The sequence below is a fragment of the Podarcis vaucheri genome, assembly GCF_965113315.1.
Source record: "Podarcis vaucheri genome assembly, chromosome: 16".
Classification (NCBI taxonomy): domain Eukaryota; kingdom Metazoa; phylum Chordata; class Lepidosauria; order Squamata; family Lacertidae; genus Podarcis; species Podarcis vaucheri.
The window spans coordinates 26,864,630-26,892,503 of NC_138754.1; the positions used below are offsets into that span (position 1 = coordinate 26,864,630).

Sequence of the window (27,874 nt, forward strand, 5' to 3'; positions counted from 1 at the left end):
GGCGGGCCCGACGGGGCGATGAGCGGCTCGAAGCCCAGGGTGGCGTCGGGGGCCGGCGGGGCGCTGAGCCGCTTGCGAGGCCGGAGAGGCTCCGGAGACGCATCGCCCGCGGTCGTGGCTCCTCCTCTGAGGGCCGCCGTGTTGCCCCGCACCGAGGCGGAGCTGCTGGCGCTGGACGCGGTCCGCCCCGAGCACGTCCTGGGGCTCAGCCGCGTCACTGAGAGTGAGTAGCAGGGGCGCCCCCGGAGGGGGGCGAGGAGGAGCAGGAAGGAGGAGGCCCCCGGGCGGACCCCGACATTGTGCCAAGCCCGCTCTGCGCCCCGGTATCGACTCCCCAGAGCCCCCGCCCCACCCCAGTTCGTGGATTCACTTAGGTGGGCACCCATGTATCTACCCTGCCCCCCTCTCCGTAAGCCAGGGGAATTCGGAGGGGTGGTCGTCACGCTCCCCCCAAAATCTTCTCTTGCCTCTGAAGGTTGCCCCTTCTATGGACTCTTCTGGGCACTCCAACATCGATTATGTATGCTTTTGCTCTGAATACAGTGATACCTCAGGTTACATACGCTTCAGGTTACATACACTTCAGGTTATAGACTACGCTAACCCGAAAATAGTGCTTCAGGTTAAGAACTTTGCTTCAGGATAAGAACAGAAATCGTCCTCCGGCAGCAGCAGGAGGCCCATTAGCTAAAGTGGTGCTTCAGGTTAAGAACAGTTTCAGGTTAAGAACGGACCTCCGGAACGAATTAAGTACTTAACCCGAGATACTACTGTAGTCATGTTCTTTTTCCAATCAAGGCGCAGGAAATTGGGAGCGGCGGAGCACATTCTCCCTTTACACGCCCGCTAGCATTTTGCTCCGAAGAAACCTCCCTTTAATGGCCCCACCGGCTAGACCCATAAACTAGGGCCCCCAAGTGTCTGTTAGGTTTCCATTTCCTTCCTGTCCCTGAGCGCAGGAAATTTGTGGGAGACAGAGCATGCACCCTGCTTTCTTGTTTCACTCAAAAAAATCTATCCCCCCTATTTGCAACTAAGAGAAACTCAGGGTATGTATATTTAACTGCTCAGGGCTTTGTCTAGCCCCAGCTGTAAGGCTGACGCAAATAAAGATTCATTCATTCATTTAAAGAATTGATATGGATAACTTCTCACTCCTGGGTGCCCCTGAAACTGGGAAACCCTGAGTACACCAGCATCAGCTTTCTGTGTTGCTGCTGCCCCCCACTTCATGTGCACAACCTCTCTAGTTACTTACCAACTAGCCAGTCCCTTTTTTTGTCAGAGTAACTCCACCAAAGACGCAAAAATCTGGGAGCCCCAAGGCACCCTAGCACCACCCTGGTGGTGTATATTAGTATATCAGGTACTCTGAAGAGCATTTCCATTCCCCCCGCCCTTTGAATAGTCTCTTTACTCCCTCTTACTTAATGCAGTACTTTCAATTAACAAGATGGTAATAGCTTCCCTATGCTTTTCAACTTGCAGAACTGTGAGCACACCTGAAAGTCATCACTGCAGTCATAATTCTGAATAACTTCTTTTCTTTCTGCCGTCAGTCTTTTCTGGCTTAGAATGACTTTCTCTCTGCAGTCTGCTTAAGGTAAAGGTAAAGGTACCCCTGCCCGAACGGGCCAGTCTTGACAGACTGTGGGGTTTGTGCGCCCATCTCACATCTATTGGCCGGGGGCCAGCGCTGTCCGGGGACACTTCCGGGTCACGTGGCCAGCGTGACATCGCTGCTCTGGCGAGCCAGAGCCGCACACGGAACGCCGTTTACCTTCCCGCTGGTAAGCGGTACCTATTTATCTACTTGCCCCCGGGGGTGCTTTCGAACTGCTAGGTGGGCAGGCGCTGGGACCGAGCAGCGGGAGCGCACCCCGCCGCGGGGATTCGAACCGCCGACCTTTCGATCGGCAAGCCCTAGGCGTTGAGGCTTTAGCCCACAGCGCCACCCGCGTCCCTTGCAGTCTGCTTACAATCGTGGAAATACAGGGTTGCCCAGGCTTGTATTTAACAACTCATGTAATAACCATAGGGTTTCAGTATAACGCTAATCAATGTGTTCTGTCAGTGCAAGAATTTCCACTTGTGCATCAGAACTTCCCTACTTCTCTCCTCTCCCCCCCCCCAGCACACCCCCTAAATCTGTTCCTTCAGAGTAGATATGGTGAGAGCATAGGAAGATGGAGAGGGAATTTGTGGTGTAAACAGAAATCCTTGTACTGATGTAATGCATTCAATGGGTTCCACTCCATACCAGGAATTCCCTGCAGGCCAATGACCAGCCCATTCCTCCTCTGAGTCCTTTCTTTGATTGATTGATTGATTGATTGATTGATTGATTGCATTTATACCCCACCTTTCCTTCAATGCTAGACGTACGTTAGTGAGTTATTGGCCAAAGGTGAGCTTCACGGCTGAGTGGGGATTTGAACCCCGGTCTCCCAGATCCTATTCCAACACCCTAACCACAACACCAGGGACCGTGGGTGGCACTGTGGGTTAAACCACGGCTCCTAGGACTTGCTGATCAGAAGGTCGGCGGTTTGAATCCCCACGACGGGGTGAGCTCCCATTTTTTGGTCCCAGCTCCTGTCAACCTAGCAGTTCGAAAGCACCTCACAGTGCAAGTAGATAAATAGGGACCTCTCCGGTGGGGAGCGGGAAGGTAACGACGTTTCCGTGTGCTGCTCTGGTCCGCCAGAAGCGGCTTAGTCACGCTGGCCACATGACCCGGAAGCTGTCTGCGGACAAGCACTGGCTCCCGGCCTCTTGAGCGAGAGTCGGTCACGACTGGACCTGATGGTCAGGGGTATCTTTACCTTTACCTAACCACAACACCACACACACCACATTTTTCTCCACAACCAATATGATAAGACAGAGGGCTGGTGGAGAAGGGACATTGGAAGCTCCTCAGTCAGACAATTGGTCCGTCTAACTATTGTGCACGCTGGCTGGTTGCTCTATCCTTCCTTCTTCAATAAACCTGGGCAAGGAAAGGCAGTACAGTGGTACCTCGGGTTAAGTACTTAATTCATTCTGGAGGTCTGTTCTTAACCTGAAACTGTTCTTAACCTGAAGCACCACTTTAGCTAATGGGGCCTCCCGCTGCCGCCGCGCCGCCGCAGCACAATTTCTGTTCTCATCCTGAAGCAAAGTTCTTAACCTGAAGCACCACTTTAGCTAATGGGGCCTCCCGCTGCCGCCGCGCCGCCGCAGCACGATTTCTGTTCTCATCCTGAAGCAAAGTTCTTAACCCGAGGTACTATTTCTGGGTTAGCGGAGTCTGTAACCTGAAGTGTATATAACCCGAGGTACCACCGTACTAGCTTGTCAAGTGGCTAGAAGCCTGTGTTTTTGTGCATGCTTTATATGAAGCTAGTACTTGGGGGTGGGCAGAGAGCAGGCTAGTAACATTTGTGGGCTTATTTGCAGTGTTGCCACAATATCTACTCTCCTTTCTTTTATATACAGGTGGCAACCATTTCATGCAGGTGTTCCATTCCTGGCCCCCACACTCGTCGATGGAGCACATTTAAGTGCGCCCTGATCCTCTTCTGCCTTCTTGCGGGTCCAAAGCGCCTGCATGTCAGCGATCGCGCGTCAATTGGACTCACCTAAAATGGTGACCGCCTGTATATAAAAATGAGGTCCTTGGGTTTATGTATGCATGAAGCTTTATTTCTAGCAGGACGGACCCATCAGATTGGCAGTAGCCCTCCAAGGCTTTGGGCTGTGATGGCTCTTCCCAGCTCTGAAGCCCGAGCTCCCTTTACCTCTCTTGTCTTTCCCAAATGGTAATCCTCCACATGGGACTTCTCAGGTTTCCTTTTCCTTTGTCTCCTAGACTATCTCTGCCGACCAGAGGACAACTTTTACAATATTGATTTCACCAAGTTCAAGATCAGGGACCTGGAGACAGGGACGGTGCTATTTGAAATTGCCAAACCTTCAGCTTTAGGTAAGTGGGCTGTGAAGAAGAAAAAATAGAGAAAGTTAGAGCTTGTACATAAAGCCTAAGGTCCGGTCTCCGTCTAGAAATTGCTGGGATTTCAGAATCTAAATAGTTTCTTCTAAAGATTTGAATGATTTCTGCAATTCCGCCTCTTTTTCTCCTTCCCTCCCCCCCTTCTGACATTAAAGTTCCCAACAAATATTTTAAAGGAGAAGTTTGCAAATTTTCTATAGGGATTAGGAAGGCAACTTAATAACTTTTATATAAACTACTCTGCGTGATAATATTGCTCACCACTAATATAGACAAGCTGGTGGGAGTTGTAGTCCAAAGCATCTGGCAGGCATCAGGTTGGGGAAAGGCTTCTTTACATTTTCTCTTGCATGCAGTATACGGCACAATAGGGCCCTGATTCTGCTGTCTCTAAACACCACCAGCTTTGCCCACCCTGCAGTTCAGCCTAGCTGAACTAAATCTGTCTGTAACATGACTCAAGTCACCAGCTTAGCACGTCACCAGCAGATAGAGAGCTGATTATTGCTATCATTGTTATTGTTATTAATTTCATTTATAGACCATCTTGTGTCCATGGCCTCAGAGTGGTTTAAAATACATGAAGAATACTAAAATGCAAACCATTTCTGTTGCAATCAATAACGCACAAAACATTAACACCAGTAGTGACCGTAGAGCAGTAAAAACAAAACAAAGACACCACAGTGTGATTGATTCAGCATGCAAAATGTCACCAACCTGGGTAAATTAAAACTGTTCAACTGATGTTGGGGGCTCTGCATCAAAAGTGCTTGGTGCAGTTCTGGGAGTAGCAAGGTGCTGCCACAAAGAAGGCTCAAATATGAGCTTGGGTGGCAGGCCATGGTGGCCTCATGGGAGAATTTGCCCCCTTCCTGATGGGTGTGGCTGAGGGAGTGCCAGCAAAAGGTGTGCATGATATCTCACGGGTGACTTGCTTCTTAAATGTCGCTTCTTACAGAGCAAGAGGATGATGATGCCGACGCCGGGGAGGTGGACACCAGCGCAGGGCGCTTTGTCCGCTATCAGTTCACGCCTGCCTTCCTGCGCCTCCGGACAGTTGGTGCAACGTGAGTAGGAGCTTGTGGAGTGATGAGGGAAAGGGGGCTACCCTGCTATCCCTGTGATTGCAATCAAATGATTCTGAGATTGTATAAAGCAGGTTCATCAGCTCACAAAGAATGTATATTGGAGAAGTGGCTGTGCCTGGGGCTCGGTGTAATCTGATTCACAATAAAAAAATAGTTTAAAAAGGGAATGGGTTGTATCCAGCTAAGTCCTACTCAGGGTAGGCCCATTAAAGGACCTACATTAAGTCTGGTTCATTAACTTCATTGGGTCTACATGGAGGAGAACAAACGCTGGGTACAACCCAATATATCTGCAACACTAGAAGTGGCATTGTGCAAATTGTAAAAATTCACAACATGCTTGATTTCACTTCCTTGTCACAACCCAGCCATCTTCATTAGTTTGCGTAATTTATTTGGCTAGTTGTGGATAGGAGCAAGGAGCCCTAGGCTTGTTTGCTGCAAATAGTTGTGAGTTGCTGAGATGTCATTAAGCGCTGCCTCATTTTTCAAACATACCTTCACAATCATAGGCACTAGGAACTTTTGATTCTATTATTCTGTTTAGGAAATGAAAGCTGTTATCTTTAGGAACAAGTGCTTGTGGGCAGCCCATGTTTTGCTCCTGCAGGTTAGTTACAGCTCTGTCTGTGCCCATCACAGGCAGCATTGCCTCCAGGGCTGGGTCCTTGCAGAAACCAAGTTTTGGCTTCTAGTCAGGAGACCATCTTGACCACCTAACTGGTTGTTCTTCTCTTTCCCTCCTGTCTCTGCAGCGTGGAGTTCACAGTAGGAGACAAGCCTGTGTCGAATTTCCGTATGATCGAGAGGCATTACTTCAGAGACCGCCTTCTCAAGAATTTTGACTTTGATTTTGGCTTCTGCATCCCCAGCAGCAGGAACACTTGTGAGCACATCTACGAGTTCCCACAACTTTCAGAGGACCTCAGTAAGTATCTCTTGTGTGACCCAGAGCTGGCTCAAGACCAGCCTGGTCTCCTCCAAGTCATTTTGGACCATAAATTCCATCTGCCCCAGCCACTGCAGGCTACAGAGTGGGGTTGATGGGAGTTGTAGTCCAAAATTGGAGGGCATGACGTTGAAGAGGATACAGTAGACTTTGCTTCAGTATCAGCTACCAAACGTCATGCATTGCTTTAAACCTTTCAAACTGAGTTGTACTCAGAAGCCGGTTGGTAGCCAATGGAGTTCTTGTAGCACCAGCAATAGCTGTTCAGTGGTCACTCGTGGTTAGTAACCCAACCGCTGTATTCTGCACTAACTTTGCACAGTCTTCAACCTGACCTAACCTCTTCCTGCTAGCTGCTTAAGCTGTTTTTCACAAGGAAGAAGATAGGGCCAAACAGAACTTCACACAGAAATCTTAAGTGTGAACTTGATATATTTCAAATACCATGCCTTTTAGAATTGTGGCCACCGCAGCCTAAAAAGAGAGAGAAAAGTGGGGAGTATTGCTGCTAATTTCAGTTTGAGTAAGCACAGCTCACTCTCTTCAAAAGATTCCTCATTCAGGGGGGAAATGTGGTTACGCAGAAGCACTGCATTGGTTGACTTCTCTGTTCGTTACAAGCTCTGGGTGTTAAAAATATGTTTTAGAAGGTCATAGCAACCTAGAATTGTTGAGTTGGAAGGGACCCTGAGGAACATCTAGTCCAACCCCCTGCAATACAGGAATATGCAGCTGCCCCGTACAAGGATCAAACCTGCAACCTTCCAACTCAGCTATTTAAAACTCTTTTTTTGGAAATTTTAATTGGATTCTTATTGATGTGTTTGCCACCTTGGGCTCCTTAGAGGTAGGTGCAGGATATAAAGTCAATAAATAAATATTTGCTTTCCATTCACTGGCTGCACTTATGTAGTTCAGTTGCTCTTGCACGTAAAATAAGCGATCTCATGTAGCACGTCTCAATTTTTTAGTAAGTGGTTCAACAGGGGAGTTGTTACATATAGAGATCTCCTGACGTGCTATGTTCTATGGCTGAGGCTAACTGACCTGTCTCTCTCTCTTCCTCTTTCTCCCCCTCCCTCTCTTTCGCCCCACGCAGTCCGTCTGATGGTCGAGAACCCCTACGAGACCCGCTCAGACAGCTTCTACTTTGTGGACAACAAGCTGATTATGCACAATAAGGCTGACTATGCCTACAACGGAGGGCAGTAGCCGCCGCCGCTGCATCCCCCTCCCCCCCTCCATTGGACTTTGCACTACCGCCAGCCATCCTGGTCACATTGGAGGAGAGCAGGGAAGCTGCCCTGGACTCCGAGGCCTTTTGCGGAAAGCTCTGTGAGGCTCAAGATGTGATGTTGAAGGGGCTGAGGTGGCAACTTGTGACAGTAAAGGAGCTCCCCTGGCAAACCCGAACCCTTTCCAGCCTTGTTCCTTTCTGGTCCTCTGCTCGGTCCCCAGTGGCACCTGGGTCAGGTTACAGGTTGGACTGTCTGTTAAATGTTAAACTGATGTAGCAGTTCTTGTAGTTTGGCGCACTTAGCCTGTATTCCTTGTATGTTCTTCCCCTTTCCGGTGGGCAAAGGGTCCTCCGACACAAAGCTGTTTCCTCTTCCAGGTAGCCCATGAAACGTAGATAGCAGGTTTTCCCCCTTTGGAGGAGTGTGGCAGGGCTGGTGAATCACTTTGGCAAAATCGGTGACCCAGTCTGTAAGATTGACTGTGAGGGCCCACCATTCACAACCAACTGAAAAACAAAACCAAAAGGAGGAGAGGTGTTGTGTTTTTTAAGGGATGCTCCAGATTGTGGCTTCGTTCTGTGGTCTTGAATGTTCCTTAAACGCTGTTGGGTACTGGTTGGCAAAAAAAAGAAGGCCTGTGTCCCACTGTGAGGTCTTTTGAGGCCTTTTCTGCCAACCAGCTTAGGGGGAGGGAGGCTGAGATGAGCTTTCAGCCTAGGTTCCGTTCTGCATCTCAGAACCTTCCTTGAACCTGGGCAAAGGTTACCGGGAGCCAGGAATTTCCTGGTGGAGCCTGTCCAAGCAGCAGGGCAGATTTTCCCAGGACAAATCTTCTGTTTGTGTCTCAGAACGTATTAGTGTAAGAAATGGTGGTGTTAACCAGCTTGTATTGCCTGCCTTGGTTTGTGCCACTATTGAAGTGGGCTCCATAGGCTCCCCAGTGCAATGAGATGTAACAGAATCAGCATGGCTGTGAAAATAAGGGACTTTTCCCTCTTGAAATCTGTAGCTCTGAGCTTTTACTGGCTCCATTTAAATGTGTAGGAAACCAGCCAGCTTTTGCTGCTGAGATCCCGCTATGCCTGTTGGTTAGGCACATCCGAGGAAGGAGTACTGGATGAGGGCCTGGGGAGGAGGGTGTGTATCAGCCAGGGAAGCAGGAATCTTGCCCTGAGGCGGCTGTCGGCAACTACAAAGCAGTATTTTTGTTGCTGTCGGACTCCACTCCCAGGCCTTTCTCTCGCTTCAAAGTTAAGCTGGTGTTCAAAGGCCTTGCAGTCAGGGGCCGGTTCTGTGTCAGATGCTAATTCAGCCTGCACGGGAGAAAGCCTTCCAGGCTCTTGAGACTAGCCCTTTTTGGAGGGGGTGGAGGCACACGCACATTACCCTGAAACAAACCCTTTTAGAGAGGGGAGGAGGATAGTTACAGATTAGAGCGTTGTAGGAGGCGAAATGCAAGAGGAAAATGGCTTGGACTCTTTAGCTGTAAGGTAGGATGTTCTTAACCACTCCCAAAATATTGGGGATGTAATAAAGGTGAAAAGAGCAGAGCTTTTTGTCCCTGTGTAGCCAAGTTTGTGGGTTAAAAAAAAAGAAAACCCTCTGTATTTTTGTTCCTGTTTTCTTCCTAACTTGTGATGTTCCAGCTCCTGCACTGTGCGGCCCAGTTGTCTCTACCGATTGATGATGGTAGTCAGTTCTGCTGCAGTCTGCTTGATGCTTTCCACAGAAAGGTGCCTTTTCTCCCCATGTCCAAGGCCACATTCCCAGAGGAACAGTTGAGGGAAACACTTCCTCATTCCACAGGAGGAGGTGGTGGTGGTGATATGGGGTTCCAGAGTCAATGTGATTAAAAACACCAGGTGCCTTTTAAACATCATTCTTACTATTGCTCAGGCTCCTTCCGAGGACGTCCCGTCTTTGCTTTCTTATGAATTTATCCCAGGAGCAGTTGGGAAGGATGGGCAGCAATCTGAGCCAAGAGCAGGTACCGTACTTTGCAATAAACTCCCAGCTGCTGGCCCCCTTCTCTGGGCTCCAGATTCTTCTCTTCTCCTCCTTCTCACTTCTTCTTTCTCAAAAACTGAAACTCTCTGCCCCCCCCCTTCCTTCCGAGTGTTAATACTCTGTGTGTCCTTTGCAAGCTCCCATCTCTTCAAGGAGAATTGCGAAAACAGTAATGGGGCGAGGGGCTTGCTTGTCAAATTCTGCCTGTTGCTGCTTCTGCCTTGCGGGACCAAATATGTGAAATGGGGAAGGAAGTGTGGGGCAGCGAGAGACAGTTATCCTGATGCCCCAGAGGACGTGCCCAAATGTGTGGATTTGAGCTCTCTGGAACACTTTGCGCCAAGAGGGGGGGGGGGGCTCTTTGAATTGCCCCACCAGATAGAAGTTGAACCTGCCCTTGTCCAGCCGGCGCTTTTATCTGTCACTCATTTGGCTGCTGCCCCTTGGGACCACATGCTGCCTTCCTGTCTGGAAGCCTGTCTCTCCCTCCCCCACCCCCTGAGCCATTTTCCTGTCGCACTAACACTGCACCCATGGGTTGCATATGGAAGAGGAGGGAAAGGGTCTGCTTCTGCCATGTTGACCATAGTGTTAGTGCAGGGTGTGGGGGGCTCGATACAAGAACAGCATTTATCCAAAGACAGGGGCACCTAAATTTATAACTGGAATAGATGGGCCATCTCCCCCAAGCGGTTACTTGCCATTGGAAGGTGTCAGCGATTCGTTCTTCCTCCCCAGCCATAACCTGGGGGACGGGGGCTTTCTCGTGGCCTCTGCTAAGTTTGGCAGGCCATCTCCCTGGCTTGATTTCAAGCCCTTGTCTTCCTCTTTGCATGTCCTCGTCCCTCTGGAGAATTGTTAATGAAACTGAGCCCTTCCCTGTTGAATAAACCACACAGGACACTTGAAAGCAAGAAGTGTCTATGAGGAAGGGAAACTGGAAATACATTGACTTCTGTATTGTATGCAGATTGATACTGATGACAGGTTTGCCATGAAAAGTATCTGCCTTAAAAGCATTAATCTGTAAGGTTCACTGTTGCCCTCCAATGGTGTTGACAGCGGCTGCTTCCATCTCATACTCTGTGGCTGTGCAGGCACTGAAGTCCTCGCATTGCATTGTCTGCTTGCCCCACCCTAACTTATGGAGAGACCTGGTCATAACAGGGCTGCTCTGTTACATTTCCCATTTGGTGAAGCACCAGCAAACATGTTTGGACCTCCTATGTATTATTTTTTTTAAATTAATGGGGGGTTTTATAAGGCCATCAGACCCAGGCAAGGGGATAGTTTTTTCTCAGTCCCACTGATTTTTCAGAGATGTTCCTGGGATGACTGGAAAAAGAAAACTTTTCTGGTATCCTGCGATCAGTTTACCAGCAGGGAGAAGAACATTTGCAGGACTGTGACAAAATGCATCTTTCTCCAGTTTTTGTCTGAATTGGCCATTGGAAAGATTTCCCCTGCAAGATTTGTTTTTAAAATAGGGTTTTCTATTCCATTGTGGTCCTTGCCTGACAATAATATACCCATTTTTGGTCTGTCTGTGTGCATCTGTGACCGTTTGGAGAGTGGCAGGTTGTTCCTTTTAAACTTGTGAATTCCAGAAAAGAGATCACGGACGTTATATTTTTCTGTCAAGGTATTTTTCCATAGAGGATGACAGGAGTGTCCCAAGAAGTCTGTGTGACCATTACAATCACCACATTGAACCGTCGCCATGCTGTTGTCATCTTGTGTGTCTCCTAAACCTACAGTATACTAGCTGACTCGTTTGTATAAAATGTTACTTTGTTGAAAGCAATAGTAATTAAAAACAAAAAAGCAAAAAAACCATCAACACACAGCTGCTGTTGTCTTATTTGTTGCGTGACCTTAGTGCTGGGAGCTGGGTGGGTGGTGACTAGACAGGTCTTGCATATTGTGGACCTGGAAAACTGAGAACCCTGAAAATACAAGTGGGTAATAAAAAGGTCCAGATCACCTTAGAATAGGTGCTAGCTGTTGAAAAGAGGCTAGGCAGGAGATAGGGGCTCATCAGTCTCCTTTAATTCCTGGTTGAGGTTATGGTGGGGGCTGTTTCTGGACTAGAATAGGAGCAGCATTTCAGAGGCCCTCTTGGTTCCAGCATCCAAATATAACGTGGCTTTGTCACTGCTCCAACAACACGAGTTTGCATGATTTCATGGGAATACCTTTTAAGAGGACATAAAAACTGCATTGGTTGAAGCTCCATCTGTGTCATCCTGACACAAGATCAGCCAGTTGGCTCTGGGAAGTGACCAAGTAGAGCATGTAGCAATAGAATCATAGCGTTAGAAGGGACCCCGAGGGTCTTCTAGTTAAACCCCCTGCAATTGAGCCCTGGGTGGGCTCAAACCTCCAACCTTCTGGTTAGTTGCCAGGCGCATTGCACCACAGGAGAAGCCATTACTTGTTTATCCCCTGCATCTGTCAGTAAGATTTATCACGGATTGTGTGATCTTCATGATGTGCTCTGGAATGTCAAGATTCATATTCCCCCGTCTGTGGAATGCTCTCCCCAGAGAGGCTCCTCTGGCATGTTCGATACATACTTTTTCGCACCAGGTGAACCTTGCATACACGTGCTTGAATTTGTTAGTACAGTATTTTGCTTCCTTGCAGCAAATTTTAAAACTTTACATTCTTAATAAACGCCTGTTAGCACTTTCCAAGAATAAAATCCTCAAATGTGCGGTTGCACAAAATGTAACATTTGAAATAGGTAAAAGTAAAGGGACCCCTGACCATTAAGTCCAGTCATGGCCGACTCTGGGGTTGTGGCACTCATCTCGCTTTATTGACCGAGGGAGCTGGCGTACAGCTTCCGGGATGTGTGGCCAGCATGACTAAGCCGCTTCTGGCGAACCACAGCAACGCATGGAAACGCCGTTTACCTTCCCACTGGAGTGGTACCTATTTATCAACTTGCACTTTGACGTGCTTTCGAACTGCTAGGTTGGCAGGAGCAGGGACCAAGCAACGGGAGCTCACCCCGTCATGGGGATTCGAACCACCAACCTTCTGATCGGCAAGTCCTAGGCTCTGTGGTTTAACCCACAGCACCACCCGCGTCCAACATTTGAAATAACCTCAAATAAAACGCATCTCATTATTTCATAAAAGTTATACACCGCTTGATAGTAAAAACAACTCAAAAGTGGTTTACGAAAAAGAAACGTAAGAATTATCAATAATTAAAAGACTTGAAAAGTTATAAAAAAAAATAGAACCTTGCATCTACTTTATGGGTTATTAAACATGATTAAAACCAACATGACAGGCCCAGACCCTTCACTTTCTTTCTCATCCTTTTCTAGGTGGGGGGGGGAGGTTTAGCTTCAGGCATTTTTTTCCATTGCAAAATAAAATTAAATGAACCGACCCAGTGCAAAGTGCTGAAAAGTGTTTTTTTTAAAAAAGCCTTCCCAAAAAATAAAAAAATCTTCCAATGGTTAAAAAAAAAGAAAAGTTGGGGGAGGGGCTGGGCGCTTATTAATGCTAATGAGGAGGCGGAGCTTAATGAGGCAGGCAGGAAGGGCAGCAAAAGAGGGCGGTCTATTCCTGGGCTCGGCATGGCGGCGGTGACGGGTTTCCTCGCGCGGCGCAGATGCGGCATTGGAGGTAAACAGAGGCGACCAAGTTTAATTGTCTCCCCCCGCAACTTTTGAGCGCTCCCCTTGGTACACGCCGGGAGCCGGACGGCTTTTACGGAGGGGGACTGGCACGTACCAAGGAGGGATGGAAGCGGGGGGTGGGGTTAGATGAGCGGGAGCAAAATACTGGGGAAGACTCCTTTACTTCGTGAGGGGCAGCAGCAGTTGGGGTGGGGGAGGGAATCTAAGGAGCGGCTCCCATTCTGGGGGCTTCTTCCACACACCCCTGGGACCCTTCACATACCACTGTGGGATAGCTCAGAGGACCCTCCACGGACAGGGGCAGTCTATCTCAAAATAATACCGGCTGCAAATCACAGCCACCTTCACGCCCAGATTGCAAGTATCCAGAAGCTGCGCCCGGGCTCAGTGGCCCTTTGGATCTCAGTTGGCAAGCCCGCTCACTCTCTGTATATGTATAAAAATATACTGTATTGAGCTCTCCGTGTGCCTGCCTTTGAAGGCTGTTTGGAAACCTTTTCTGGTGCAAACTGTAGCTGAGCAAATGCTTGTCCAAACGCCAATGTTGCGCCACCAGCCCCACTTATGCATTTCCAGACTTAGCCCAAGATGCTGCCGTTAAAACCTGAGTGGCCATAAATGGCTTGGAGCCAGCACCCCTAAAAGCCAGTCTTCAACTGAGTGGGACTACCAGGTCACAGCCTTAGCCAAATGGGGGTTTGCATCCCCAACACTGGCACCATACAAATACAGTGATACCTCGGGTTACAGACGCTTCAGGTTACAGACGCTTCAGGTTACAGACTCCGCTAACCGAGAAATAGTACCTTGGGTTAAGAACTTTGCTTCAGGTGAGAACCGAAATCTTGCGGCGGCAGCAGGAGGCCCCATTAGCTAAAGTGGTACCTCAGGTTAAGAACAGTTTCAGGTTAAGAACAGACCTCCAGAATGAATTAAGTTCTGTACGGTGGTACCTCGGGTTAAGTACTTAATTCGTTCTAGAGGTCCGTTTATTTAGTTTTAAATAAATTAGGAGTCCCCAAATGCATGTTCTCTGGTCCATGGGGTCACGAAGAGTTGGACACGACTAAACAACAACAAAATGCATGTTTGAGTAAAGAAGCTATAAAGGTAAAGGTAAAGGTACCCCTGCCCGAACGGGCCAGTCTTGACAGACTCTGGGGTTTGTGCGCCCATCTCACTCAAGAGGCCGGGGGCCAGCGCTGTCCGGAGACACTTCCGGGTCACGTGGCCAGCGTGACAAAGCTGCATCTGGCGAGCCAGCGCAGCACACGGAACGCCGTTTACCTTCCCGCTGGTAAGCGGTACCTATTTATCTACTTGCACCCGGGGGTGCTTTCGAACTGCTAGGTTGGCAGGCGCTGGGACTGAGCAGCGGGAGCGCACCCCACCGCGGGGATTCGAACCGCCGACCTTTCGATCGGCAAGCCCTAGGCGCTGAGGCTTTAACCCACAGCGCCACCCGCGTCCCAAAGAAGCTATAGCCCGTCTATAAATACAGTAAGATTCCAGTCCTCATTGTTCTGAATAAAGACCTGGTTTAAATAGTAACAAGGAAGCTGCCACCTTACTGGTCCATCTAGCTCAGTATTCTCAACACTATCAGAAGCCAGGATTTCAGGCAGGGAGCCTCTCCCAGCCCTCCCTGCCAGGGATTTAATTTGGGACCCTCTGCATGCAAGGGGGTGGTAACTGTTGTTCGATGTGCGGAAGGCATGTTTCTAATGTAGGGTGTTAATAAGACAGCAGACTTGGCAAGGCCAGCCAGGAAAATGCAGGCCTTGAGGCCTTGCTTGCTTTCTCACCTCTAGCAAGGGGGCTGCGGAGGGAGGGGTAGGGCTCCTTTCACCTTTCCACTCAGTTGGCCAGGAGCCCATGGGCGTCTGTCGGGGATTGCAATTCATCTCCCTGCAATTCCTCTTCTGTTCTTTACAAGCCGGGTGTCTTTTACAGGCAGATAAACTTTTGCCCCTGCTGTAAAGTTGGACGCAACTACTTGTCTCCTCTGCATTGGGTGCTGTAAAATGAAAAGACCCTGAGGCAGGGTGCTGGGTGTGCAGGTTCAAAGCAGCTTCTGGGTGCTTGAGTTTTAGGAGCTTGTGTCACCCCCTTTGTTTTGTGAACTGAGGACTTTAACCCTGACCTCCCCAGTGGAAAGGGACAGGGGCAGATCTTCAGCCTAGCCTAGCCTGACTAATTCTTCTGCTCACTCAGCAGCTAATGCCGCAAGAAACCTTGCAGACTCTTTTGTTAAACTTGGCTAGAGACATCTCTTTTTTTCTTTTTGCCCCTTTGCAGAGACCAGAACATAGACAGAGCATTGGTACATGGAGCTCAGTAATGTGTAAACTGACTGGCAACAGTTCTCCAGGCTTTCAGAGATTCCCAGCCAGATAGGCGGGGTATAAACAATAAAATTACAGTGGTACCTCAGGTTAAGTACTTAATTCGTCCCAGAGGTCCGTTCTTAACCTGAAACTGTTCTTAACCTGAAGCACCACTTTAGCTAATGGGGCCTCCCGCTGCCGCTGTGTCACTGGAGCCCGATTTCTGTTCTTATCCTGAAGCAAAGTTCTTAACCTGAAGCACTATTTCTGGGTTAGCGGAGTGTGTAACCTGAAGCGAATGTAACCTGAAGCGTATGTAACCCGAGGTACCACTGTATTATTATTATATTACCTAGCAATGCTGTAAGGGACCTTCTGCATGCCAAGATCGTAGAGCTTCAGCCATTCCCAAGTAGGATTGCAGGAAGTTGCCTTATACCAGGGGTCGGCAACCTAAGGCCCATGGGCCACAAGCGGCCTATGGGGGTCGTTTAACCGGCCCATGGACCCCTGCCGCCCGCTTGATCGGCTCCCATGCGCTGCACTAAACCGGACCAGAGCGGGGACCGCCTTCCGTGATGCTGGCCGGCTTCCCATTGACTGCAGGAAGCTCCTGCAGCCACTGGGAAGCTGTGCACACCTCATCCACGCTGGAAGTAGCTTTTTTCTATGCGTGCATGCACACACGCGTGCACACTCCAGTCCACTGCGGCATCTGCGGGACTGTGAACTGGCCCAAGCCACAAAAACTTTGCTAACCCCTGCCTTGTGCCATTGGTCTATCAAGCTCAGTATTGTTCATCCTGACCGGCAGGGGCTCTCCAGGCTTTCCTGCAGGGCGTCTCTCCCAGCCCAACCTAAAAATGCTGTAGATTGAACCTTGTACCTTCTGCATGCAAAGCAGATGCTCTGTCACTGAGCTACGGCCCGTCCCCAACAGGGTGTCCTGTTTAGCAGCCCAGCTCTACGTCTTCTGGGCCAGACTGAAAGGGCTCTTCATGCTTTTCCATTTGCAGCTTGGACTTTTCAATGTCTGCGAAGGCTGCACACTGTATACCAGACGGTAGAATTGCCGGAAACTCACCAGATGCTTCGCCAGACATGCCGGGACTTCGCTGAAAAGGAGCTGGCCCCCATTGCTGCTCAGCTGGACAAGGAGCATCGCTTCCCTGCAGAGCAGGTATGTATGTGACTCATCTCCGGGTAACACAGGGTCCCTGTCTGATATTCTGAATGACCCTAAAGGCCTGTCGCAATCCAGCAAGTTTGTCCCGGAGAAGAGCATCCATGTTGAGACTGAGACCTAATGCCCTGGTCTCCTTGACCATTGGGATTTTTAGCTTGGTCTCGGCAATGCCCAAGGCATGCACAAACTTTTAATCCTTTGGCTCATATCCACTTGATTACAGTCAAATCTTGGTTGTTGAATGTAATCCATTCTGGAAGTCTGTTCGGCTTCCGAAATGTTCAAAAACAGAGACATGGCTTCCGATTGGTTGCAGGAGCTTCCTGCACTCAAGCGGAAGCCGCGTCAGACGTTTGCTTCTGAAAAAACGTTGAAAACTGGAGCATTTTAAAAAATAATTAAAAAATTGGCGTTCAGGAGCCAAAACGTTCCAAAAAGGAGGCATTCAGGATCCAAGGTTTGACTGTATTAGAACCAGAATTCTGCATCCAGAAAAGCTGGATTTTGCAACCTGTATAATGCAGGCTGTTTACCTTATTATGCCCAAATTTGCCTCTTTGATTCTAAGAACATAAGAAAAGCCTGGCTGTTGAATCAGGCCAAAAGGGGCTGATCTAGTCCTGTATCCTGCCTGTTTTCATAGGGACTAACTAAATGCTACAAGCAGGACCTGACCACATGAGCACTCTGTTAGCACTGAACCCATTCCTCTTGCCTGCTTATTCTGCTATCCTCCTGGCTTCTAAGATGCTACCTTCCTCATATGATTTCAAGCATGTTTTCTCTACCATGAGGGCTAGGAACTTGATTTGTTTAAAAACAAACACCTCCCCCACACACACATTGAAACACCTTTTTTCGTAAACCACTTTGAGATTTTTTCTGCAACTAAGTGGTTTGTAAATTTTATAAAATGAGTAAAAAAATAAAATGAAAGCCAAGATTCACAAAACTGAATTGTGCTTTCTCTCATAACCAGTTTTTCTGTCCTGAGAAACAGCAGCCATGCCCATCCTAGCTGCCGGCTCACAAATTACCTTGTTTTGTATTGCACTGGCTTCACACTCCTTAGATTTTATTGGTAAGGCTGCCTTGCACAAATGTTCTTTCAAAGAGCAGTTTAATGTAAATAAAAGAATGAATTGCACGACGTGTGGTACGCTTTCTCCTGGCAGTATGTGCTGTTCTGTAATTAAGTAATTGCTATGGTTCTGCTAGGAAGGGAAGAAGTTATGGCTGCTGCTGGATGACTGACAAGGGCAAGCGTAATCCAGTGTGGAATTGCTTTAATTCGGCTTTCAGCTGGGTTGTTTCTGCCACTGTGCTGCCTCCCCTAATCAGCTTTACATCATCATTTCCTTCTCCACTTACAGGTCAAGAAAATGGGTAGCCTTGGACTTTTTGCAATGGACGTACCTGAGAAGTATGGAGGAGCTGGTCTTGATTACTTGGCCTATTCCATCGCTGTTGAGGAAATCAGCCGAGGCTGTGCATCTACTGGCGTGATCATGAGTGTAAATAATGTAAGAGATTCCCACAGATGTTAACCTTGATTAGCATTCATTCATTGTACCTAAGAGTTAGTGGCTTGTTGTTGTTTAGTTGTGTCTGACTCTTCGTCGTCCCCTTCTCCTTGTTCCCTCAGTCTTTCCCAACATCAGGGTCTTTTCCAGGGAGTCTTCTCTTCTCATGAGGTGGCTTCTCATGTGTGGCTAAGATACAATCAAAACAAGGCAATCTCTGACCTGGTGGGCTTAAAATCTAAAAAAACATGGCACACAAGGCAAAAAGGACAGGGAGGGAAGAGGAAAACCATCAAAATTCAGGCACAAATTTCTAAACAGTTGTTCCTACACTGACCAGCCGGCACAGTTGGAGTGCCTGATGCTTGAAGTTCATGCAAAAGTGGTACCTTACCCTGTTAAAGTGATCATATATTTATAGGAATGTTTCAGCAATTTGTTGACAGGAATGTAGTGAAAGGGATAGCTATAAACACATCTAACAGACATGTGTCAGGGTAATCAGTGTTCCAAGTATTCAATGAAATGGACAGACTTACGTGGCAGTCTGTTAGGAAGAACCTGTCCGCTTGCTCTACTAAATTTATTTGCAGATGATAATATGGACTTGATCTATTAAACCCCCTCATAGGATACTTTTTGGTTCCTGCACTTATGACTGTCGCCACTTTTTAGGAGGACCTGAAAGGAGCTAATTTAACAGCACGAAACGCAAGGGTTCCGCAGGTAGCTCTAGTTGAGAAACAGACATGTAGACTAAGGATAGTTAGAGAAATAAAAAGCAGAGGCGCATTTGCAAAAGGCTGGTGGAGCCTTATTGGTTTGACTAATATTTTAGGCAATGAAAGGAAATCCCCTAGAGTGTACTCCAATATATCAATTAAAATACTGTACCTCTGCATTTATTAGAACGTTTTCTGCAGAGTTTGTACATAGAAACCTCTTGGGGTTTTTTTGTTTCTAGTTTCATTCAGTTGTTTGTGGTTTAGATTTCTGTAGCATTATTTTTTCCTTCTTCTAAGCTTTGTTATGTTTGTTGTGCCACTTAATAGAAGGTTTTTTAAAATTGTAATAATATTAAGGCCTCCAGGAGCTGTTCCATGCAGCCTCCTCCAGTGTGTCATCTCTCCCTCGCCCCTCCACACTGAATAATTCTTCTGAGGGATGGAGTTGGTTGTTTGGCATTCTGGTCAGGGCGGTGTGTAAATCAGTATAACTCAGGGGTTGGCAAGGTTTACCTTGCCTGGGCTGGTTCACTCCAGTGGAGATCCCTCCGTGGGCCGGATCACCCGCGATTTCCGATGTCTGCACAGACGTGATTTCCGGCACCACGAAAGCGAGTCCCCGTGCTGCGCTGCGCCAGTTTAGCGCAGCGCATGGGGACTCAGCGAGCAGGCGGCTTGATTCGGGGGCGGCTCGTGTGCCAGTTAAACGACCCCCATGGGCCACTTGTGGCCCATGGGCCTTAAGTTGCCAACCCCTGGTATAATTTGTCTTACCTCCCCTCCCCATTTAGTCCCTCTATTTAGGACCAATTTTGAAGTTTGGGTCTGAAGAGCAGAAACAGAAGTGGATTGCACCTTTCACCAGTGGGGAGAAAATAGGGTGCTTTGCCCTAAGTGAACCAGGTAAGTTAGGCACACAGGTAATACCTTGGGGTCCTTAAAAAGAAATTATACTCAGATAGCTTCCTATAAAAGGGAATGATGGCCACCAGCTTGGATGGATTAAAAGAGGGTAAGACAAATTCATGGAGGAGGAGACTATCAGCAGCTACTGCCTATATTCTGCCTCCACTGTCAGAGGCAATGGATCCCTCTGATACTAGTTGTTGGGAATCAAGTGGGGAGAGTTCTGCTGCCCTCATGCCCTGCATGTGGGTTTCCCATTTGGGCATCAAGGTTGGCCACTGTGAGAACAGAATGCTGGACTAAAGGAGCCCCCATTGGCCTTATCCATCTGCAGAGCTACTCTGATGCTCTTAATCTAGAATCTGTGTCCTGCATACATTACACAAATGAGCATATTTTGCATTTAATAAATAATAATAATAATAATAATAATAATAATAATAATAATAATAATAATGCTTTATTGCTTTTTAAAAAAACTATAAAAAATTTCCTTCCAGTAGCACCTTAAAGACCAACTAAGTTAGTTCTTGGTATGAGCTTTCGTGTGCATGCACACTTCTTCAGATACACTGTGTATCTGAAGAAGTGTGCATGCACACGAAAGCTCATACCAAGAACTAACTTAGTTGGTCTTTAAGGTGCTACTGGAAGGATTTTTTTTTATTTTGACTATGGCAGACCAACACGGCTACCTATCTGTAACTTAAAAAACTATGTAACATATGTAATCCACAGAAAAAAGATCATACAAACAAACATTCGTTCAATAGTTAGTGCTTGTATGGAAAGGAGACGCTATCTCATCCAAATCAGACTGGCAAAATAAGATGCGATCATATGCAGAGCTAACCAGGTTATCAGCAAGGTTCCGAGATGTTACCGGTGAAAAATTTAATAGAGAGTGGGAAATGTACAGAGTTTATCTAAAAGAACATTGCAAAAATATAAATCCATTGGCAGGTCTGGACTGACTTACCTGTGTGTAATAGGAGAATCTTACAAAATTATTGTACCTGGAATAACCTAGAGGAGATAAAGCTTAGTGTGATATGGGAACCACAAATGAGCATATTTTGCATTCATTCTGTTCCCCGCAAGTTGTTATCCATTCCCTAGGCATGTGGAGCATTAAGGAACTTGTGTTATGACATTTAGTCGTGCCATGGGTCCCCAGAGGTGATTGAACTAGTGACTGCCATCACTCTCAACCAGCATAGCCAATGGTCAAGGATGGAGGGACACACACACACACAAACAACTGGTAGTGTCTCTAGCTCAGGGTGGTTGTTTATTCTTACCAACAGCAGCCAGAAAGTCTGGTCTGGCGGAGAGCGGTGGGTGTGTTAAAAAGGCTTATTCTGCAATTGAAATACAGCTGGAGGATGGGGCTGCACGAGGAGATGGGACTCCTCTGCTGAGTCAAGACTTGAGTTTTCACAGTCCCCTCTCCAAGAGGGAGCAGCGCCAGGTCTTTGGGTCAGAAACCCTTTTGGTTTTCTCTTGCTAAGGCAACGGCAGCGACGCCGGAGCTGCTTCAACAGTTGCACGGCTGGTTGGGGACGAGTGGGTCCTGAACGGCACCAAAGCCTGGATCACAAACGCCTGGGATGCCTCTGCAACGGTGGTCCTTGCCACCACAGACAAGTCTCTGAAGCATAAGGTGAGTGTAGCCCTTAGGGTCAGTCTTCACAACCAGGAAAGCTGGGGCTGAGCTAGGTCCCCACACAAAGGGGCTCTGTCCCATGGGTGTATTGGTTTGTTTTTAAATGCAGCCTTTCCCAGTGATGTAAGAGGGACCTAGAAACTTTTGACTCTGCTGCTAGCCTTTATTCCCTGCTCTGCCCAGCAGAAGTAGAAACGGGATAGATGGTCTAGATCAGCCTTGCTCAACCTGTGGGTCCCCAGATGTTGTTGAACTACAACTCCCATCACCCCTAGCTAGCAAGGCCAGAGCTCAGGGATGATGGGAGTTGTAGTCCAACAACATCTGGGGACCCACAGGTTGAGAACCGCTGGTCTAGATGCATCGGACTTACGACTCCCATAAGAGTATGGCTCCCATGCTGGCTGAAGCCAATGGGAGTTTTAGTCCACAATACTTGTCTCTGGTTCGCCAGAAGCGGCTTAGTCATGCTGGCCACATGACCCGGAAGCTGTACACCGGCTCCCTCGGCCAATAAAGCGAGATGAGCGCTGCAACCCCAGAGTCGGTCATGACTGGACCTAATGGTCAGGGGTCCTTTTACCTTTACCTTTTATCAGGTTGGAGAAGGTTGGTTTATAGCCAGCCAGGTGGTATAGTGGTTAGAGTGGTTGGACTAGCATCTGGGAGACTAGGATCCAAATCCCCACATGGTCATGAAGCTCACTGGGTAACCAGTCACTGCCTCTCAACCTTGATAATCTCACAAGGTCATTGTGGGGACTCAGAGCTACCTTGAGCTGTTTGGAGGAAAAAGTGGAATGCAATGCATAAATAGCCTGCCAGGGATCCCAGCACAGGCAGGCAGGAGAAGAAGAGTTTGGATTTGATATCCCGCTTTATCACTACCCGAAGGAGTCTCAAAGCGGCTACCATTCTCCTTTCCCTTCCTCCCCCACAACAAAAACTCTGTGAGGTGAGTGGGGCTGAGAGACTTCAGAGAAGTGTGACTGGCCCAAGGTCACCCAGCAGCTGCATGTGGAGGAGCGGAGACGCGAACCCGGTTCACCAGATTATGACTCTACTGCTCTTAACCACTACACCACACTGGAGAGACTTGTCAAGCCACTGGTGGATCACCCGTCATGCCAGCAGACCTCCTTCTGCGTGAGCAACTTGCCAACGTTGTTCTGTCTTGTCGCGCAGGGCATCAGCGCCTTCCTCGTCCCCATGCCAACCCCTGGCCTGTCCCTGGGAAAGAAGGAAGACAAGCTGGGGATCCGAGCCTCCTCCACCGCCAACCTGATCTTCGAGGACTGCCGGATCCCCAAGGCCAACCTCCTGGGGGAGCAGGGGATGGGCTTCAAGATTGCCATGGTGAGTAAACTCTTTTAATGGTGAGGAAGAGGGGAGGGAATGGGGTTAAGCAGCACTGTCTGCCTGCACTGGAAGCACAAAGGGTGGCGGTTCTGGCCTTCGCACCCTTTTCCCCTCCATGCCCTGTTTTCAGCCTTTCAGGAATTTGGCGGATCACTATGTTGCTGTTTTCTTTTAAAGTGTGTGTTGGGGAAGACTCGTGTCCTTCATGCCCTCTCTGTCTGGCCCACAGGCCCCTCCTTAGACAATGCACCCTTTCACTGCCTGTCTGTGAACTCTAATAAATGCCTCTTGCTTGTCTGGATAGGTAGTTGTTGCCCAAATGTACGTAGGAACTAGCCTATGTCTATGAGAACATCTGTGGTTTTTTTAAATTTGATTTTCTGTTTTTGCTAATTTTTTATTACACCTAGCGTTTTTTATTGCTATTTTTAACAAATGTTTTTTACAATTTTGTAAGTGGTATGTAAAACTTGCTAAATAATAATGTGTATCCCCTGGCTGAGGAAGGGGGGGGGGCGCCTACTCCACTTTGGGAATTAAACTCTGGAACTCACTCCCACAAGAGGCAGCGAGGGACAATAACATGGATGACTTCAAAAGAGGTTGGCGCCAATAGCCATGTTAGCTGTGTCTTACCTCCACAGCTGGAGACAACAATGCTTTTGAATACCAGTTGCTGGAAACCACAGGACGGAAGAGGGCTTTTGTGCTTGGGCATGGGACACGGGTGGCGCTGTGGTCTAAACCACTGAGCCTCTTGGGCTTGTCAATCGGAGGGTCAGCAGTTCAAATCTCTGCAACGGGGTGAGCTCCTGTTGCTCTGTCCGAGCTTCTGCCAACCTAGCAGTTTGAAAGCATACCAGTGCGAGTAGATAAATAGGTACCGCTTCGGCGGGAAGGTAAACAGCGTTTCTGTGCGCTCTGGTTTCCGTCATGGTGTCCCATTGTGCCAGAAGCTGTTTAGTCCTGCTGGCCACATGACCTAGAAAGCTGTCTGTGGACAAATGCCAGCTCCCTCGGCCTAAAAGCGAGAGGAGTGCCACAACCCCATAGTCACCTTTGACTGGACTTAACTGTCCATGGGTCCTTTACTTGAGGACTTGCCATTGGGGCATCCAGTTGGCCACTGTGAGAAGAGGATGCTGGATCAGATGGGCCACTGGCCTAATCCAGCAAAGGCACCTTGTGTCCTTATTAAGCATCCTTATAAAGAGACCATTGGGGTCCATCCAAACTCAGTATTGTTGGCAGTGATTGGCAACAGCTCTCTAGGGGATTTAGGGATGTTTTTTTTCCTTCCTTGGCTCATCCTGGCCATGCTGCCAAGGGACTGAGCTAAAGGCAGAGATTAAAGCAGTGGGAGGCAGTGGGAGAGGAGGTCCTCCAGTATGTATCCCTTCCAAAAGGTTTGTGGTTCTGGGGAAACCCAAGAGCTGCACTCTGGTTTTTTTAAACCCCCCCCCCCCCCATTTAAGACAGTTCTTGCTTCCCAAAGTGGTTCATATCATAAATTATAGTAATGGAAAGGAAAGGCAGGCAGGCCTTGAGATTAGTCTCTTGTCATAGATAAGAGATAAGGTCAGGTAGATCACAGTCTGAGACAGCAAAGCCTGAAGCCATAATCTACTTACACTGGTATAATACTGCTTCCACCCCAAGGATTGTGAGAACTGGACTTCTCTAAGCATCCTTGCCAGACTGCAGTTCCCAGGAATCTTCTGGCAAAGCCAGGATAGTTTTAAAATAGTGTAAGACAATGTAAGTTTGTACTGTGTGCATGGGCTTTGCAAAGTCTGCCCAGTCATTCCATAGTCTTAAGATTAAAAAGCTAAAGGTACCCCTGCCCGTACGGGCCAGTCGTGACCAACTCTACGGCTGTGCGCTCATCTCACTCAAGAGGCCGGGAGCCGGCGCCATCCGAAGACACTTCCAGGTCACGTGGCCAGCGTGACGAAGCTGCACTGGTGAGCCAGCACCAGTGCCGCACACGGAAACGCCATTTACCTTCCCGCTATAAAGCGGTACCTATTTATCTACTTGCACTTAGGGGTGCTTTCGAACTGCTAGGTGGGCAGGAGCTGGGACTGAACAACGGGAGCTCACCCCGCTGCGGGGATTTGAACCGCCGACCATACGATCAGCAAGTCCTAGGCACTGAGGTTTTACCCACAGCGCCACCCGCGTCCCTAGTCTTAAGATTGTCTTCAGTTAAAGTTGGCTTTTTCTGATGTGGCTGGTTGTAGTGCACAAACTCATTTTTTTGTCTTTTCACCTTCCTTTCAGCAAACCCTGGACTCTGGGAGGATTGGAATTGCATCTCAGGCATTAGGAATAGCCCAGGCAGCTCTCGATTGTGCTGTGGATTACTCTGAGAAAAGGGTGGCTTTTGGCTCCCCCATTACTAAGCTGCAGGCCATTCAGGTACATAGATAGATCTCTCTCTTACAGGGGCTATTCTCTTTGTAGTTCCAGGACTCATCAATACTTAAAAAAATAATAATAATCAGGGAGGCTAACCTGCAGCCCCACTGTTTTTGCTGAATTAGAGCAGGAATGCTTGCCTGGCACCCTTGTTACATATACTTAGGTGCTGAGCAAAAACATTTCTCTTCTCCCAGGCCTTTGGCTAATTAAACAATCTTTGGCAATTTAAACTGTGGGGGGTATTTGTTTTCATTTGTTACCGTGTTATGTATTTTTGTGTTTTTATATTGTAATCCTCCCTGTGATCTTTGGATGAAGGCTGATACAGAAATGTTATTCTTGTTATTATTAGTGCTCCCACCAGCTCTGGGCAGCATGGAAGTTGTCCTTCAGCAGCAGCTGATGGGCTGCAGGTTTGCCAGTCTGTTTTAGAGAAAAATGTCAAAACAGAAGAGCTAGAATTCATTGTGTACTTGTTGCACAACTTGATTACTTTGGGAACATCAATATCTTAAAAGTGAAATGGTTTCCCTGACCAGGACCAGCCCAGAGGGCACACCCTTCCTCCTATAATTACATGGGGCACAAGGGCATTCAAAGAACCATCATCCCCAGTGTATGGTTCCACATGGGATGGATTTCTTAGTCTTCCACTTGATGTTCCTGCAAGGCATTCAAAATTAGTGAGACAAAGCATATGCTTTGCTTTATTCAGAAACTGGATAGTGGTTGAGCTTCTGTTAAGTACTTGCTGTGCTCATTTTGATTTGTTGCATGCAGAACCAGCCTTGCCTTTCGATGTTTTGAACTGCAGCTCCCGTCAGCCCCAGCCAGCGCAGCCCCAAACAGGAGTTGTAGTTCAAAACATGTGGACAGCACTGGCTTGGGGAAGGATGGTGCAGAATATCTAGGGCCGCCAGAGTTATTCAACCTACCATGGTGTTTTGTGTCTGTAGTTCAAGCTGGCTGACATGGCACTGGCCCTCGAGAGCGCCCGTCTGCTGACATGGAGAGCCGCCATGTTGAAGGACAACGGAAAGCCCTACACAAAGGTAATAGTGCTTGTCTTCACAGATAATGGACAGGTTGCAGGCACCCTAGAAAGTGTGCAAAGGCAAAAAAAAACATTCCCTGAGCTATAGAAAATCCCCCACCCCACCCCGTTTTGCAAGGTGGGCTGGTGTGGCAAGTGACTCTCCTTATCACCACGCAACACTTAGGGCTGTGGGGTTAGGTTTGCCTGGACTGTAGCACTTTTCTCTCCTCTACTCCAAACAGGAAGCTGCGATGGCAAAGCTGTCTGCCTCCGAGGCTGCAACTTCAATTTCCCATCAGGTAAGCCTGTGCCTCTTCGTGCCCATGAGCACAGAGGGAGAAGCTCTCCCCTTCCGTACAGCTGGCACGCTGCTGGCTTACATGGAGCAAGAGACACAGCCGAAATCTCTCTCCTTGGACCGTTCTGTCACCGTGGCCACAAACGAGTCCCTGTAGGTTTGTGGGGCTCTTAAATGACTCTGGCAAATGAACAGAGCATGCGGTAGGGGGAGTGAGTGGCGTACTTCCTTTCCATCTCCTGGATGTAAGTGCATCCCTCCCCATTTTTCATCTCTGTTGCCGTGCTGCAGCCACAGCATCCAGTGCTGATGCACTTGGGATGCTTTTTTATTTCAGGCGATCCAGATCCTGGGAGGGATGGGCTACGTGACAGAGATGCCGGCGGAGCGCCACTATCGGGATGCTCGGATTACGGAGATCTACGAGGGAACTAGCGAGATACAGAGGCTGGTCATTGCAGGGCAGCTGTTGAAAGCTTATCGAGGCTGAGGGGGAGAAGATCTGTGTTTCACCACCTCCTACTTTCTTGCAGAGATGCACATGCAATTAGAGATGGTAGACCCTGGGCTTGGTTACAAGCCAACACAGAGCCCATTTGCCAGAGTCTGGGCAGAGTAGGAGACTTGGGCCGCCAGTCGCTGCATGCCACAGCATTCACTGTGAGAGTTGAACAGTAAGCCAGAGCGGAGAGTCTCAAGACAGCAAGATAAAAGTGTCCTCTGCCTTTAAGGTGCCTTAGTTAAAGATATATATATATATACATACACAAAATGAATAAATTGCACTACCAAGGGTTTGATTTCTCTCTCCTCACCCCACTTTGCACTACAGCCTCAGGTTGCGTTTGATGGACATTCATTTGTGTGATGTTTCTTTAAACTACTTCTGTCTGCAGCAGAGATCAGGAGTGCAGAACTGTTGTGTGGATAAAAGGCTAAATGAAAACTCTTCTCCAGCATCAGATACTGCCCTGAATGTTAGTCGGGTGCAGGGGTGGGCACCCACTAAGAATACCCATTGAGACCTGTGGGTATAGGGTAGTATACAAATTTAATAAATAATAATAATAATCTGGAAGCATAGTAATTATTGCCATGGACCATTGGCAATAAATGGAAGATTATGTTCGTGTTTGTTAATAGTGGCAACAGATAAAAGTCACAGCTGCTCTGGGTACTTAGGCAATGTCCTGCTGGTTAGTGAAAGGCATCCTCCTTATCCTCTCTGTGATGTGAAGTGTCTGGGAAAGAAACTGAGATGCCTGTGCATCTTTTTCTCACATACAATACGGACTCTTGCCAGCATTCCTTCTGCTGGGGTCTCCGCTATGTGGGTTCTCGCTTGCAGGGGGTGAAAGAGACCAACCTTGGACTCTGCAAAGCTTTCCACATCTCAGCCTGGATGTTGGGTAGAGTACAGTGCTGATAATGCCAAGGTTGCAGGTTCAATCCCCGTTTGGGACAGCTGCATATTCCTCCATTGCGA

At 48.2% G+C, this 27,874-nt stretch overlaps 2 protein-coding genes across 5 annotated transcripts in view; one reads left to right on the top strand and one right to left on the bottom strand.

Moving 5' to 3' along the window:
- On the top strand, positions 1 to 27,183 carry ACADS (acyl-CoA dehydrogenase short chain). 2 transcript variants are annotated; one of them, XM_082203346.1, is made up of 13 exons: positions 1 to 223; positions 3,854 to 3,967; positions 4,956 to 5,064; positions 5,841 to 6,013; positions 16,282 to 16,445; positions 17,825 to 17,974; positions 19,491 to 19,602; positions 21,117 to 21,268; positions 22,457 to 22,627; positions 24,914 to 25,051; positions 26,011 to 26,106; positions 26,333 to 26,389; positions 26,726 to 27,183. In XM_082203346.1, exons 1-13 carry the CDS (start codon positions 19 to 21, stop codon positions 26,876 to 26,878), a joined length of 1,794 nt encoding a protein of 597 aa, XP_082059472.1. In that variant the 5' UTR covers positions 1 to 18; the 3' UTR covers positions 26,879 to 27,183. The 2 variants fall into 2 exon arrangements, with proteins under 2 accessions (XP_082059472.1, XP_082059471.1); XM_082203345.1 differs by lacking the exons at positions 1 to 223; positions 3,854 to 3,967; positions 4,956 to 5,064; positions 5,841 to 6,013 and adding an exon at positions 12,803 to 12,924.
- LOC309521117 (uncharacterized protein) overlaps positions 1 to 27,874 on the bottom strand; it is a 184,987-nt gene that overhangs the window by 55,351 nt on the left and 101,762 nt on the right. The gene's annotated exons all lie outside the window — the stretch shown is intronic.

What these genes read in the sequence shown, in the direction of transcription:
- ACADS (XM_082203346.1), top strand. Translation starts at nt 19, where the DNA reads ATGAGCGGCTCGAAGCCCAGGGTGGCGTCGGGGGCCGGCGGGGCGCTG. An exon ending in CTCCGGACAGTTGGTGCAAC is followed by an intron (nt 5,065 to 5,840) that starts GTGAGTAGGAGC and finishes CTGTCTCTGCAG; the next exon opens with CGTGGAGTTCACAGTAGGAG. An exon ending in ACAAGTCTCTGAAGCATAAG is followed by an intron (nt 21,269 to 22,456) that starts GTGAGTGTAGCC and finishes CTTGTCGCGCAG; the next exon opens with GGCATCAGCGCCTTCCTCGT.